We start from the raw sequence: 15,193 nt of genomic DNA on the forward strand, positions 1-15,193 counted from the left end.
TGTGGCAGGTCACTTATGTCTGTCCTGCGGTGATAGCAGCCCAGAGAGTGGCTGTGGGGAAAGGCAAGGGAGAAGGTGCAGAGGTTGGGAATGGAAATACTGCTAGAGATCCATCTCCAGTTGTTCAAGGATCAGGTGGCATTTCTTTGGTAATGGAGAGGTTGTCCGCACTCTGAAAAGAGTGCAGTGTTCTGTAATATACTGTGTTGTACAAGTGAAGTAATTCAGCACAGTCTGGGGTCATCAGCTTGTTGGTAGGAAGTTGCCTGTCCATCTTTAAGCCAGTTTCCCAGGCAAGTGTGACACATGTGGGAATGAACTTCCTGCTGTTAGACCGGAGGAGCAAACCCACGCTCTGTGTTCTCAGCCATCAGCCTGATCTAGTCATTCTGACTCAGTTTTCTCATCTATAAAAATGAAGGGGTTGAGGGACACCTGGGTGGCTCAGTTGGTTAAGCATCTGTCTTCAGCTCAGGTCATGATCCCGGGGTCCTGGGATTGAGACCCGTACCGGGCTCTCCACCCAGCAGGGAGTCTGCTTCTCCCTCTGCCTGCTGCTCCTCTTGATTGAGCTCTCTCTCTCTCTCTCACAAATAAATAAAATCTTAAAAAAAAAAAAGTTGATATGAATGATCTCCAATGCCATTTTAGCTCTTTACCAAAGTGTGTGTGTGCGTGTGTGAACACACACATGCATGCATGTATTTGTGATTACACATGTTTAATCTGACCCGTTTTCCCCCAGTGTTTTAGCAAAATGGACTGTTAGGTCATGAGTGTGCTTAGAAAAGAAGAATTCATGTCAAGATAAATATATTAATTTGTGAGGGAGAAATCTTGCCTCCATGAAAATAGTGAATAGAAGTGAAACTTCTATTACTGGAAAGGGAAGGTAATTTTTTAAGGCCCCTTCCTCAAAAAAAAAATTTGTATGTACTAATAGTGTGTATCAGGGGAGGGTCAAATCCATTAAAACTCTCCCAAGTGGAACAAGTGACCTGAATTACTTGTTTGCTTAAGTCAAACAGGAAAGTTCTTCTTCCTTTGAACTTAAATAATTCCAGGAAATGCAATAAAGAAGCTGAAGGAGAAAGAAAGCATTGAGTAGAGACTCCATGCTCCCAGTTACATAAGCTCTGTTAATACCTATTACTGTTTATATGCTTTATACAGTGTTAAGACCGTTCATGTTCTGTATTCTTGATTTTCTTCTTTGGACTGATTTCTGTTTGGTGAGTTGGAGGTTTTCAGCGTTTGAACATAACCCGTTAAGTAGGAGTCTTTTAAAAAAGTAAAATAACTTTTAAGATTCCACTTTTTATTTACCACCAGTGCACTTTACATTAGTTTAAAAAGTTAACTTATGTAGCAGTAAGTGTTCTATTTATAATTTACTCTTTCTTTTCCAAATCTCTTTCCAGGAAATGACCCACTCATGGCCGCCTCCTTTGACAGCAATACACACGCCTAGTACAGCTGAGCCCTCCAAATTTCCTTTTCCCACAAAGGTAATTCCTTCCAAGTACAGCAGGCACTGTATCCACACCTCTTGAAAGTCTGAAGTATTGTTGTGAGCTAGATTAACCTAGTACTGACTGTTGAAATCTTCACAGATTAGGTTAAATTTGCCACTAATTTAGCTTCTTAAAGTGCTTCATAATGTTTTCAAACACTTCACTCCCCAAGTTAATGTGAGTAGGAACATCTTATATATATTTGTACAAGGTTTTATAGCTTATGAAAGTTTTTTGGGCTTTTCAGTCAATTCTCTCATTTGAGTCTTCTTACTGAGACATGGGAAAACAGAAGTCCAGGGTAAGTAAGCGAGGTAGTTGTCTGATTCCTCATCTGGAATTTAGGTACATGTGTAACACGTAGATCTTAGACTTTTCATGCCTCCTAATTTTCTTCAGGTTTGCTGTGATCATCTACGTTAGTGCTGGTTTTAATAACAAGTGGATCAGTTGCTGACTTGCATGTTTCCGTTGAAGTAGTTTTGAACAGTGTGTTTTAAACACTCCCATTTTCCTTTGCTTATTTGTATTTTGGGATAAGCTTCAGGGTATAGAATAGCACCTTCAGATCTGTGTTCTGTCCAGGTTGGTATACATGCATACTCTTAATATATCATAGCTATTTCTTTCCATGAAACTGTTTTCAAAAGAGGTTATATCTACCAGACCTGAATTTGTTGTATTAGATACTTTACATATTTTCTCATGATAGTTTTTTTTAATGTTGTTCTTTGTTACTGGCTTTAAGGTAAAACATTATACTTTGTGGAAATAAATAAATAGATGTTTGCTCAACACCCAAGGAAAAATAAGTTCTAGGTAAGAGTAGAAGAAATAAGTAATAAATAGAAAAAATAAAACCCATTTATCAGTGTTCATCACAGTTAGCAGTGATGCAGCCTTAGATTTATAAACCTTAATATTTTAATAACTAGAGATTTTTTTTTTCTTTCTAGGATTCTCAGCACATCAGTTCTGCAACCCAAAACCAAAGTAAGTGGAGCTTTTATTGCATTGGAGACCAAAGCAAAGTTTTTGTTGTTTTAATATAAAAAAAATAAAATGAAAAATAGCCCAGCACAGATGAGGGCTTCCTGTTTTGAAAGACTAGGAAGGGAGCACAAGCAATAAGCTGTTCTTTAGGTGGAATTTCAGATTGTTGCAGAGTTAATGATGATGTCCTAGTAAAGTACTTGACAAATATAATGTGTCATAATTATAACAAATACAGTTACTGATCTATCCATACATCATGAATGTGACTCTGAAAGCAACCCAGAAATGGTATATAGAACAGATTGGGGTATTTTGTGTGGTTCTTGTGTTTTTTTCCTAACAAAAGTAAGAAATTTATATGAATAGAGTACATAGCTTCTTCTTCTTCTTCTTCTTTTTTTTTTTTTTTTTAAGATTTTATTTAATTATTTGAGAGAGAGGTCATGAGAGACAAGCAGGGGGAGGGACAGAGGGAGAAGCAGGCTCCCCATGGAGCAGGCAGCCCGATGTGGGGCTCGATCCCAGGACCGTGGGATGTTGACTTGACCTGAAGGCAGATGCTTTACCGACTGAGCCACCCAGCCGCACCTCCCCACCCTTTTAAAAGAGTTTATTTATTTATTTGATGGACACAGAGAGAGAGGGAACACAAGCAGGGGAGTGGGAGAGGGGGAAGCAGGCTTCCCACTGAGCAGGGAGCCCGATGCTGGGATCATGACCTGAGCCAAAGGCAGCCGGTTAACCACTGAGCCACCCAGGCGCCCCTGCAGTCATTTAGTTTATTAATATGTGGTACGTGTCCAAGTTCTGAAGTATTAGTCTTCCAAAATAATAGGACAACGAAGTAGGGTACGTATGTATGTTGGGAGAAGGTTGCACAGAGGTACTCCATGGAGATGACTCTTCCTCAAATCTCCCCACCTCCTTCTATTCTCTCACTTACATTTTTTCCCTGAATTTTTTACAGTTTAAATTGCAAGGATATGAGGAGAATAGAAAAGATGAGGAAAGCATGAAACAGAATATTCTTTCCTCTAGAGCAGGGGTGGGCCCACCATATCCTGAGATCTATCCTGAGAGTTGATCTGTTCTGCAGCTCGTTTTTATAAAGAAGGTTTTCTCAGGACACAGCCATGCCTGTTCATTTATTATTATGCAACAAGGTACAGCATGCAAAGTCTGAAATATTTGCTGTCTGACCTTTATAGAAAAAGTTTGCCATCCTCTGCTCTAGATACCGAATGAGACCTGAATTTCCCCCAAACGCAGAGAAAGAAACCTGGTCATCTTGCCATAGTATCGTAAAAAGCGGCAAGGTAAAATTAACAGAAATTAATGGCTTCTTGCAGAGATGGGGGCATCTTTTTCTCTCAGCATCTTGGCAGCCTCTCCAGAGACAGATAAGCAGTGGAGTGGCACAGGGCTCTGCTGGATGGCTGGCTCAGCTTTGTCCAGGCTTGCTGTATGCCCCTTTACCCCTTGCTGTCCCCGCTCCCCATTTGCTAGGGCTGTCTGGCTGGTGGATCATATGCCTCCCACTGGGTTACAGCTTTGATGATTGCTGACTCCTGGTTTAGAAAGACCTTTTAAGCCTTTAAATTGTTTGATTTCCCCTTTTAGCAAAATCTAGCTGAAGAGGAGCTGGTAAGCCCTTTCTTGGTGGAGGATGGGTGGCCCTCTCGGCCAGCAGGTGGAGTAGTGTGGGCCCATCTCTCCTCGCTCCGAGGCGTTTTCAGAGCCTGGCACGTCTCCAGTGGGTCTTGGCTCACTCTATCTATGCTTATCCTGTGGTTTTTCATGCTGCTGCCACTCTGTCTGTCCATGTCCCGGGGAACCTTGTTTATTTTGTGAGAGTGGGGCCTAGTTGAACCCTCGAGAGGTCTAGTTGTATGTTGGGTGAAGAGAGAATTATCCTAAGGTTTTGGAGTCTGCGGAGAATGAAGTATGCCTAAGGACAACCAGAGCCTTGTGGCGCTTCAAACCCAGTGAAGACCCGTATATGAGAGTCCCTGTGAGTGAGGAGAACAGTGACCTTAGCCCCTCCAGTTTGTAGTAGCCCTGAGGGGAAGCAGTTACAAACACCATGTAAGAGCTGCTGCCACCGTGAGGATGAAGTGATTAATTGCAAGATCTCCACATGACACTTTGGGAAATCTCATTCAACCCCCGGGCTAAAAGGCTCCCGGATTTCCATTCCACTTCCAGTTCCCTATTACATCAAGCCTAAAGCAGCTTCCCAGAAGATAGTTTGTTGCCTTCACGGTTAATATTGCCCATTCCCTTCTAGGGAAGCTCCTAGGTTCTACCAGGTGGCACCACTAGTCTTTCTGAGGAGTCTGTCATGTCCCTATTACTGGTGGTGTGTCATTGCCAAACAGAGTTATAACTTACTACCCTGGCATTCAGTGCCCTCTAAATCTGACCTTCACCTGTCTTCCCATGGTATCCACACATTTTGCACCCCATCCTTTACCAATTCTGTGCCATTTTAAATCTTCCCTCTTCTAAGCCCCTGCTCGCACTGTCTCCTGCCTGAAGGCCTTCCTCCCCCTCTCCCTTTGGCTAGCATTCTGTCAAAATCTCCCCCATCTTTTGTGACACAGTTCATTTTGCTCTTTGTCTGACTTGCCTTCTTTTAGTCACAACCAATAGAGAGACCATTCTTAGATTCCTGAGACAGTTCATTTATGTGGTTAATTTGTGTGCTCCTCTCACGCTGCCCGCCATTGGAGATATTTTTGTGCCTATCACATTCCTCAGTCACTTGCGAACTCATCGAGGATAGGGTCGAATGCCTTGCACATCTTGTGTCTACGAGGCAGTATGAATAAGTGAATGGGGGCAGGTGTTGAATAATGGGGGGACAGGTGAGAGGGAACTCACACTCTACAGAGGTCAGAGGCTGCAAAAAGGAAGTGCTAGTAAGTCATTGATAGATGGGGAGGGGCAGATGAGGTGGGAGTGAGAGCAGCCCTGTCCTGGGGCTTCCATGGGAGTCCCCCACTGCCAGCTGACATCAGAGAAAGTCAGGTCTCCAGCGGATAGGAAAGTTGCCAGCCATGGGGTAGGATGTGCTGCCAGCAGGGGTAGGATTTTTCGATTCTGAGCAAGTCGTCTTTCTAGAGGTAACATAAGTGGTATTCTATAATGGTGAGATTGTACCAAGTGCAGTGTGTATAGCAGGCACCATGGTTGACTGAGTCGAAGTAGACTAAGTGTTCAGGTGGAAGAGGTGAGGACGGAGGGTCGGGGACAGCACAAAAAAGGGGGATTTATAACAAATAAACTCAAGAATGTATCTCATTGTGCTGCTCTGATCATTTTCCTCCCCTCACAGAACAATATGATACATCTTCAAAAATCCACACTAATTCTCAGCAGGGGACATCGTAAGTAAAATGCTTTTGTTAATTAAAAGTTTATAACGTGACATCATTAATTTCCCATGTAAATCCATTGCTTAGATTTTTTCCTACTGCTTTCAAGTAATGACTTTCATAAACTACTGCTGCATTATAAAACGAAGCAGTGCCCTACATTTGTGCCTGGATTAAGTTCTTCTGCTGAAGGGTCAGGTACCACAAGAGAGTTTGCTAAGGGGTTTTCTCAAAAGAAAAGCATTTGAGCCATTCTTTACATATTAACTGTGGAAAACAGAAGGTCTTAGCGTGGTAAATTTCAGTCTTAAATAGCTTTTGCTGTGGAAAACAAATTTAAGGGGTTGTGTACAATTTGAGATTTTTTTTTTTTTTTGCCACTTTTTTGGCCTAATTCTGAGTAATAAAGAACGAGTCCTGTTGCCCAGCTGTTCTTTATTAAGGCCAAGTAAGTCTAGATACATTTGGGGTTTTTAGAACAGTTTAAAGTACATAATAAAGGTTTTTAAGTCAGCGATTGAACCCACATTGTCATTTCTTGATGGTATTGAAGTAATACTTATTTCTTTTCATCCAACTGCCAAAGGTTTTTGAGAACAAAGTGATACTCCTTCAGTATCTAATTGGTCGCTGCCCTTGAGCTGCCAACCTCCCAGGATGTCAGGGTAAAGCTTCAGCTTGGCTCTGGGCGCCACTGGTTCCGTGTATCTCGGAAGGGCTCATTGCTGGGGGCTGGATATTTTGAAAAACTGTGTCCTCGAGGCAGAGAGCTTGTTTTATCTTTTAACTGTGACTGAATGTGGGACCCGGTTAAATCACTGCTCCCAAGCACCAGCTCCTCGATGTCCTGTTTCACTTCTCTATTGCAAAATAAGAAAAAGAGAACAATATGGCGAGATGTTTTTTATAAAGATTAATTTATTACAGTTTGAATGATGGACTTTTTGGTGCATGTAATAAGACTTCATTTGTGGTACTGGCACATGGTGAGATTTTTGCTTCTTTTTATTGTCCTTTACCAGGAAAAAACAAAAAAGTTTTTAACCCTGTGTGCCTTTTCTTTCCTTTTTCCCTCTCTTTCTTTCTTCCTTCCTTTTTAAATGTTACTGGCTCTTGAATTCTGGAGTAAGGAGGAGCTTTGTTAAACCATTCGCTGGCTGGGGGAGAACAGAAACTGTAGCATGAGGGACCGCAATTGTAGTGGTTCTCTGGAAGCTCGAACTTCCCCCAAGGTTTTACACCTTGTGCTCTCTGTAATGATTGGTAATAAAGCCCTTTAGACGGTAAAAGGCCTTTTACCTTCAGTGTCTTTTGGAGCAGCAAGGAAGGAGGGATTGAAGAGCTTGCATCCCCCTTTGCTGGAGGAAGAGAAGGCAGGGTTCCCCACGGAGCAGTGTGTGGTGGCAGCAGCACGGAGAGAAGGCAGCGGTCTTGTCCTTGAGCCTGTGGGGAGAGGAGGAAAGGCCACTGGATGGGAGCAGGACCCAGGAAGCAGCTTCAGACCTTGCAGGCCAATGTCACACCCTCTCACACCCATTTCCATCAGCTTTCAGGCACCAGGAGTTGGTAGGGTCTTGGGCCATTTTCTGTGCTGGTTTTGCTCCTCAGAGAGCCGGGCCGTCCTCCTTCTGAGTTCAAGACCTGGACTCAGAGGTGCCTGCAAGTGTGTCACAGCCCTGCTTCTGTCTTCCGACATACGTAGTGCTTTCTTTACAGAACTGTTCATTTGCCATATATAAAATCACCTGGAAAAGAGTATTTGTTATGATCCTAGGAGACCGAAGGAGGGGAGGAAGGCCGGGCCCATGGAGGTGAAGAGGAAAGGGAAGCATGACCGAGGAAAGTGGTAGCGGGGTTCTGGAGAGAAGGAGGGGGCTCTGGTTGTGGTTGGGTGGGCGGGGCTGCCGGGATGGATCCCGGAGCTTACCTCTGGGGAAAGGAATCACTCCTGTGTCCTGATTAGTTTGGAAAGTGCAGTCCTGGTTTCAGACTTGGTATGTCCCATCTGTTAGTGCTCCTTGGTCAGTCTGATCTAGTGTCCGTGTGAAGGCTTTTGGACGTGCAGTGAAAGTATGTGAGTGGCAGAGTGCCAGAGAGATGGTCTCATGCACTTGGAATGTCAGGGCGAAAAAATGTTCATTTTGGGATCTGTGTACTGTGGTTTTAAAAAACCAATCTAGGTCTTAATGCTTTTTCTTTCAGTTGCTAGTAGTTGGGAATCGTTATAATATTGTTCTCTGGACTTGGTTCCAGATGACCTGGAGATCTTTCCAAAAATTGCTTCCACTCCTCCGTTCGGGGCATAATTAGTGAACGCATGCCGTGTGCCCGGTGCTGCTCTAGGTACTTGGAAGCAGTGGCCACTAAGATAGAATTCTTGTCTTCTGTGTCTTGTAACTTAATGTGGTGGCATGTTGTACAGACTAGGTGCTGCGATGGTGACAGGCTTGGGGAGCAAGCAGTTCTTTTGGGTGGTGGCGATACTTCCGGGAGGGAGGTCAGGAAAGGTCTCACAGAGGAGGTGACATGTGATCTGGAGTCTGAATGATGAGAGAGGGAGGCAGAGAATTTCTGCCACGTCTAAAGGGGCTTGATAGATCTTGCAGCAGGCTCTGAAGCCATTTGAAAACATTGGGAGTCGTAATTCTTACAGGCAGTGACAACTTTGAAGTAGTTCCTTTGCCTTTGCAAAGCGTGGTTTTGAAGGAGCTTGTGGAGGTCCATTTAAGTCTCACATTTGATTGTAACTGCTAATTTCCTGCAGTAAGTGACTGTAGACTAATTTAAAATGGACTGAAAGATTGAATACGGATTTTTTTTTTTTTTTTAAGATTTTATTTATTCAACAGACAGAGATCTCAAGTAGGGGGAGAGGCAGGGAGAAAGAGAGGGGGAAGCAGGTTCCCCCCTAAGCAGAAAGCCTGACTCAGGGCTCTATCCCAGGACCACAGGATCACCACCCGAGCTGAAGGCCCGGGCTTTAACCCATTGAGCCACCCAGGTGCCCCTGAATAAGATATGTTTTAATTCGCCAACAATCTGTTAGCCCTGAGGGCAGTTTGTGCATTCCACCCACTGTGGGATGCTGGGCTATTAAATCCACAAGATGTGGTCTGTTTCCATAAGAATGTGTATTCTGTCCTACCCTGCAAAGGACCTCCAAAGCCTGCCAGAAACTTACCCCTTTACCCCCCTTACAATCCCTCTTCCCCCATATTCTGGTATACTTCCCATTGTGGCCACATTGGCCTCCTTGCTTTTTTTCTTTTCTTTCCTTTCCCCTTTACTTCCCACTTTCCTTTTTTTCCCTCTTTCCTTTCTTCTTTCTTTCCTCCTTTTTATTGATTTTATTTGAGAGAGAAAGAGAACACAAGCGGGGGTGGGGTGCAGACAGGGAGAAGCAGGCTCCCCACCGAGCAGGGAGGCTGATGAGGGGCTCCATCCCAGGACTCTGGGATCATGACCTGAGCTGAAGGCAGATGCTTCACTAAGCCACCCAGGCGCCCCTCCTTGCTGTTTTCTGTGCCCCAGTCACTCTACCTTCTATTCCTGCAGTGGATGCCATCCCCTTACCAGTGTACACTTCCCTAACTGCCGCATGTAGAAAAGCAATACCCACATCCATTTTACTCTTTTATTCCCCTCCATAGGCTTTTTACCCATTGGGAAAAAATATTTTAGTTGTTTATTTTCCTTTTCACTGGGAAAGTATATATTTTATTGTTTATCTCTTAGACTGTAAGGGTCAGAAGGCAGGGATTTTGTCTGTGTGTAGAGTTATATCCACGGAATCTAGAGCAGGGCCTGGCATGTAGTAAGTACTGAGAGTAAATGTGAAAAGAAGACTGTCGCACAGATAATTCATTAAATACATGTATAAACAATACTAATACATGGGATTTCTAGCAATAATTTTTCTAGGTTTTTCCTGGTTGTCCAGTATGTCATTCTTTTTTTTTTTTTTTTTTTTAAAGATTTTATTTATTTATTTGACAGACAGAGATCACAAGTAGGCAGAGAGGCAGACAGATAGAGAGAGAGGAGGAAGCAGGCTCCCTGCAGAGCACAGAGCCTGATGTGGGGCTCGATCCCAGGACACTGGGACCATGACCTGAGCCGAAGGCAGAGGCTTTAACCCACTGAGCCACCCAGGTGCCCCCAGTATGTCATTCTTGCACTAATACCTTATTTGTCATACTTACTATTTATTTATTTATTTATTTATTTATTTATTTATTTATTGACAGACCACAAGTAGGCAGAGAGGCAAAGAGAGAGGGGGGTGGGAGAGAGGGAGAAGGAGAGGGAGAGAAGCAGACTCCCCACTGATCAGGGAGCCCGATGCGGGGCTCGATCTCAGGACTCTGAGATCATGACCTGAGCCGAAGGCAGAGGCCCAACCAACTGAGCCATCCAGGCACCCCTGTCATACTTATTTTTTTAAGTAATCTCTCCACTTAACATGGGGCCCGAACTCACAACCCCCAAGATCAAGAGTTGCATGCTCTTACTAACTAAGCCACCCCTGTCATACTTACTGATTTAATCTTACTTACTAACTTTAGATTTCCCCTTGTTTATATTCTTGTAATTTTTCTCATGTCCTTATGTGACCTCAGATAATCTTCACTTCATCCATGGATTTTATTTTATTTTTTTTTTAAAGATTTTATTTATGTATTTGACAGAGATCACAAGTAGGCAGAGAGACAGGCAGAGAGAGAGAGAGGGAGGCAGCTCCCTGCTGAGACCCCAATGTGGGGCTCGATCCCAGGACCCTGAGATCATGACCTGAGCCGAAGGCAGAGGCTTTAACCCACTGAGCCACCCAGTCACCCCCATCCATGGATTTTAAATAGTCTTTTACACCTGTGACAATTTTTACTTTATCGACCGAAACCTTAATTACTCTGTGTGTTGTCCCTTTCCCCTGTCTTGTTTGTTTATCATCTCCCATAGACCATCCCTCCGTGAATTTGAATAATGCCAGCCACTGTCCCCATTTGGACAGTTCCCCTCATATGCAGTAGCACAACTTCTTGAGCTTTGCTTTTCCAGTTTTTCATTTCCTATATGTGGAGCTTTCTCCATAATTTGTTGTCTTCCACCGGCTCCTGCAAAACATTTGCAGTCCTTATTTCTACCCTTGATCAAAAAAAGGAAATCACAGCCTGATTGAATTTTAGGTTTGGGGAATTACCTACTTCTGCTTTGGAGCCAGCCTCTTTCTCTTTCTCTGCCCTCTCTTGCCTGTTCTATCCTCAAGTCAGTTTTCAGTTTGTGAGATTATTCAAGTTCACACCTTCTCACATGTTCCATTAGCGGTTTCTGAAAAGTATTACTAGCCATCTTATACACACCTAATACCCGGGGTGTGACTTATTAATTATCATGATCTTGCCTTCACTTGCTCTTTTCCAAATAAAATGTATGGCCGGGTTGGGGGAAATGCTGATCTAAAAAATCAGCTTATTTAAGTAGTTTTGGGGTTTGAATTGAGATGTTACAGACTATTGTCAGTGAAGTCTCTGGCAAGCCCAGGACTGGGGAATGGAAAAGGAATCAAGGCTTGTCTTGTGTGTCTTCACACAGTAACAATCGGGCTCTGAGTCACCGAAGCCTGCCTGCCAGAACGTGTCCATGGCCCTCTGAGCTTTGCAGAGCAGCTGCCTGAAGAATGTATTTGTACAAAGGGGTTTGAGGACTGTTTGTAACCTTTAAGTAAAAACTGTACCTCACCAGTAATGTAAAATGTGGTTAAGTCTACGTGTTAGTTCAAAGAGTTGCTGTACCTGAGTGTTGGGCTTCTTTTGAACGGTGCCAAGGTAGGCCGTATGGCGGCATATGCTTTGAAATAGCTGCTTTTGTCTTGGTGTTTGGAAGTGAGATTAGTCATTTAACCAATTTTAAAAGTATAGAAGGTTTATAATTCATCTATTTTCACAAGGGAAAAAGAGTGTATCCATTTTATTCCAACAGGATAATTACTGTTTTCTTTTTAAATCAAAGTCTTTCTCTGTCCAGGGAGTCTGGAGCTTTAGGTTTGGTCCTGTCACGTAGGTTTTCTAGCCATTACGCCCTCTATGGGCCGGAGCAAGGCGATCGTGTGAGATGGCTTTTGCGTTCCAGATCTGGGGCCGCGCGGGCTCCGCGGCCATTCTGAGCCGTTTCCTTGCCCTCAGAGTGTGAGGGGATGATCAGGGGCAGCCTGCAGGGCCGTAAGTAAAGGCAGTGTCTGGAGACTCTGATGACACGGTGGGCACAGCTCTCTGGTACTGTTACCTCCTCAGCAGGTGGGGTGCAACTCGTTCAGCTGGCCTTTTAGGGTTACCTGCCAAGTCCTGGATATAGAAGATGTGAAGGTGAAAATGACTTGGTCCTGTCCCAGAAAAGCTTCTAGTTGAGGATGTCCCTTGGGCCTTATGCTCTCTTTTTTTTTTTTTTTTTTTTTTAAGATTTTATTTATTTATTTGACAGAGAGAGATCACAAGTAGATGGAGAGGCAGGCAGAGAGAGAGAGAGAGAGAGGGAAGCAGGCTCCCTGCTGAGCAGAGAGCCCGACGCGGGACTCGATCCCAGGACCCCGAGATCATGACCCGAGCCGAAGGCAGCGGCTTAACCCACTGAGCCACCCAGGTGCCCCGGGCCTTATGCTCTCTTGACCTAGATCTAACTGGTAGGAGTGAGACAGGGTCTAAGAGGTTCGATTCCCATCTAGTGAGTACAGAGCTGGTCACCCAGATGTGCTGTAATTAGTTTTCCCATTTTTCACATTAAGGACCAGTTCTCCCACATGTACCATGGGAGGTGTGCTAGAGTTATGTGCTTGGCCTCAGATAGATTTGTTGGTGGGACAAGTTGGCGATTTTAGCAGCTGCTTCCTTTAAATTTTTGTCCTTATCTCTAAAAATAAAACCTTTATCTTTTATCAAGTTAGATTTCCCCCAACTATATGGATTCTTTCTTTTTTAAGTCACATTGGCATTCATAATTTTCTGTATTAGTAAAACTTAGATACGGTTTTTAAATAACTTTTTTCTTACTATAGATTCAGTACAGGTTTGCTAAAAAAAAAGCTTTTAGAAGTATCTTTCTTAGCCCCACTAATAGCATGCTGGTTTATGTTGAGCTGCTATTCTGGTGATATAATAAACTCTGGTTTCTGGAAGATTCTGTGGTTGCTCTTAGCAGAGGTGGCAGACACGGACAATTCACTTTGTTGATTTTTGCCTTGGGTGCCTGGCTGTCTCAATTGATAGAACATGCGACTCTTGATCTTGGGGTCGTGAGTTCAAGCCCCACATTGGGCCTATTGGAGCTCACTCTTAACAATAACAAACTGATTTTTGTATCAAATAAATTGGACCATGAATTTTGATTAAATGAAATATCATGTATAAATAACCAGTATATCCTACATAAGTGGTAGATTTTGTTTGACCCTATTGGTTTATCATTGCTTTCTGAGTGTTTCTTTGGTGATATCTGGAGCATTCTTCCTTGAGGTCACTGTCCCTCATCTCTGTAGGTGTCATACCTGCAGGCTTATTTTGTTATTGTCTATGTAAGACTCTAAAGGGGAAATTCTTAGAATCTGGGACATTTTTACAGTCCCTTTTATTCCCTAAGAACAAGTAGAGCAAAAAGTCAGAACATATGCTTTCTAGCTTAATGTGTTAGCAGAATGTATTTGTGGAAGCCAGGCAGACAACTTAGAATATTTAACCCCCTGCTTACAAGAGGAATTGTGATTAGTTACCTGGTTATTGATGTTTCAGGAAATTAAAGCAAATCAGTTTTATGCAAAACTCAGTGACTTAGAAACCAAGAGGTCCACTTCTTGTGGTTTTATTGGTGGTAGTTAATATTGAATACACTGTCGGGTTTTGTTTTGTTTTGTTTCGGGTTGTATTATACCTTATATTTATTCAAAGATACATCGTTTATCTTTAGCTTAGGTATACCCCAGCCAAGCCACGACTTGGCAAGTAACACTGTTGTGTGACTTTTTCTTGTATACCATCATGATTATGATATCTACTGCCAAGTCCTGCATCTGAAGGTTGTGTTTTCTAGCCTTGCTAAAATAAGGGAGCTCTCGTTAGGTAAATATCAAGCAGCCTCTACATTTATAAGTAGCTAGCAGTTTTCATATTTTTTAGAAACTTGATTACAGGATAGTTTTAGTACATTTGTTGGTGAAAATAGTTCCTTGGCAGAGTTACAACACTGCATGTAGGTGGTCCTTATGAAAGAGCCAAGTTTTAGCATTTATTTTCATTAGAAAATACAGTGATTTTACCAAGGATTCTCAAAGTAATCATACTTGCTAACTTCAGTGGCAGGCTAATGGGTTTATAGTAAAAATCACTGGTCAGATTATTGGTTGAAGAGGTGTTTTTAGAAATACTAAAGAATTCTAACCTCCAACATAATTTTGCTTTTTGGAGCATTAATAATACTTAAGCAGATTGGCTTTGTTTTCACTTGCACTAATAATATTTCCTCAAATAGTTATGCTCATAAATTGGGGGGAAGTGGGAGCAAGCAGTTAACGACTAATTCATTCTTTTGATACATAGGCATCCCCATGGAAGATGGTAAGAGGGAGGAAACAGGGAAGGGCTAAGATTTCAGTAAACATGTACAGATTGGAAAATGACTTTTTAAAAAATTGAAGTGTCATGTTTGCTTTTAATATTTAGGTTGCTCATAAGCCAGAATGCGTAGATATAAGTATGATGATAACTTTGAGGAAATGAACTGAGGTTTTATTTTCACCAGAGTGATATCAGTAAGGTTAAACATACTGTTTAGACAACAAGATTATTTGTATTACTACTCTTTCAAATAATTAGTGTTTAAGCAGACTTTGTGTGTGAGAATTTGCATGGGGGGGAGCAGTGAAAAATAAAGCACAATATTAATAATGTCCTTTGGACAGAAGTGGAAGGTACCTGCATGGTTTGGTGACCACGGCCTCAATAGCTTCCTGTATCTTACTGTGTATGGAGTTCACGTAGAGCACTTCTTAAGGTGTCCTGACACCATTCGCAACACTTCACAAGTACTTATCTACTATTAGCTTATTAATGGTTAATCACTTATTCCATTCAGAGACTATAGAAGAAAGTAGAGTGTGTTGTGCATGTGTTCTTGTCTTTGTTGTTGTTCTTGTTTGTTTTGTGTTTATAGACCTGGGAACTTGAGTCTCAGGGCTGGCCACAGATCCCAATCTTGTGGTAGTTCTGCTTTTTTAATGCTCAGAATGTGTCAGAGAGTCAGTCTTGAGGTGGTAAGGAGCGT

The 15,193-nt window shown here is 42.7% G+C and overlaps 1 protein-coding gene across 6 annotated transcripts in view; it reads left to right on the forward strand.

Annotated features, from left to right (window-relative positions):
- The window catches only part of AFF1 (ALF transcription elongation factor 1), a 227,663-nt gene that overhangs the window by 159,230 nt on the left and 53,240 nt on the right, over positions 1-15,193 (forward strand). For all 6 annotated transcript variants that reach the window (XM_047717922.1, XM_047717917.1, XM_047717918.1 and 3 more), the window contains 3 exons: positions 1,422-1,508; positions 2,471-2,507; positions 5,848-5,899. In XM_047717922.1, the coding sequence (XP_047573878.1) occupies positions 1,422-1,508; positions 2,471-2,507; positions 5,848-5,899 (176 nt within the window). The remainder of the gene's footprint in view (positions 1-1,421; positions 1,509-2,470; positions 2,508-5,847; positions 5,900-15,193) is intronic.

The sequence above is a fragment of the Lutra lutra genome, chromosome 2 (genome assembly GCF_902655055.1).
Source record: "Lutra lutra chromosome 2, mLutLut1.2, whole genome shotgun sequence".
NCBI lineage: Eukaryota > Metazoa > Chordata > Mammalia > Carnivora > Mustelidae > Lutra > Lutra lutra.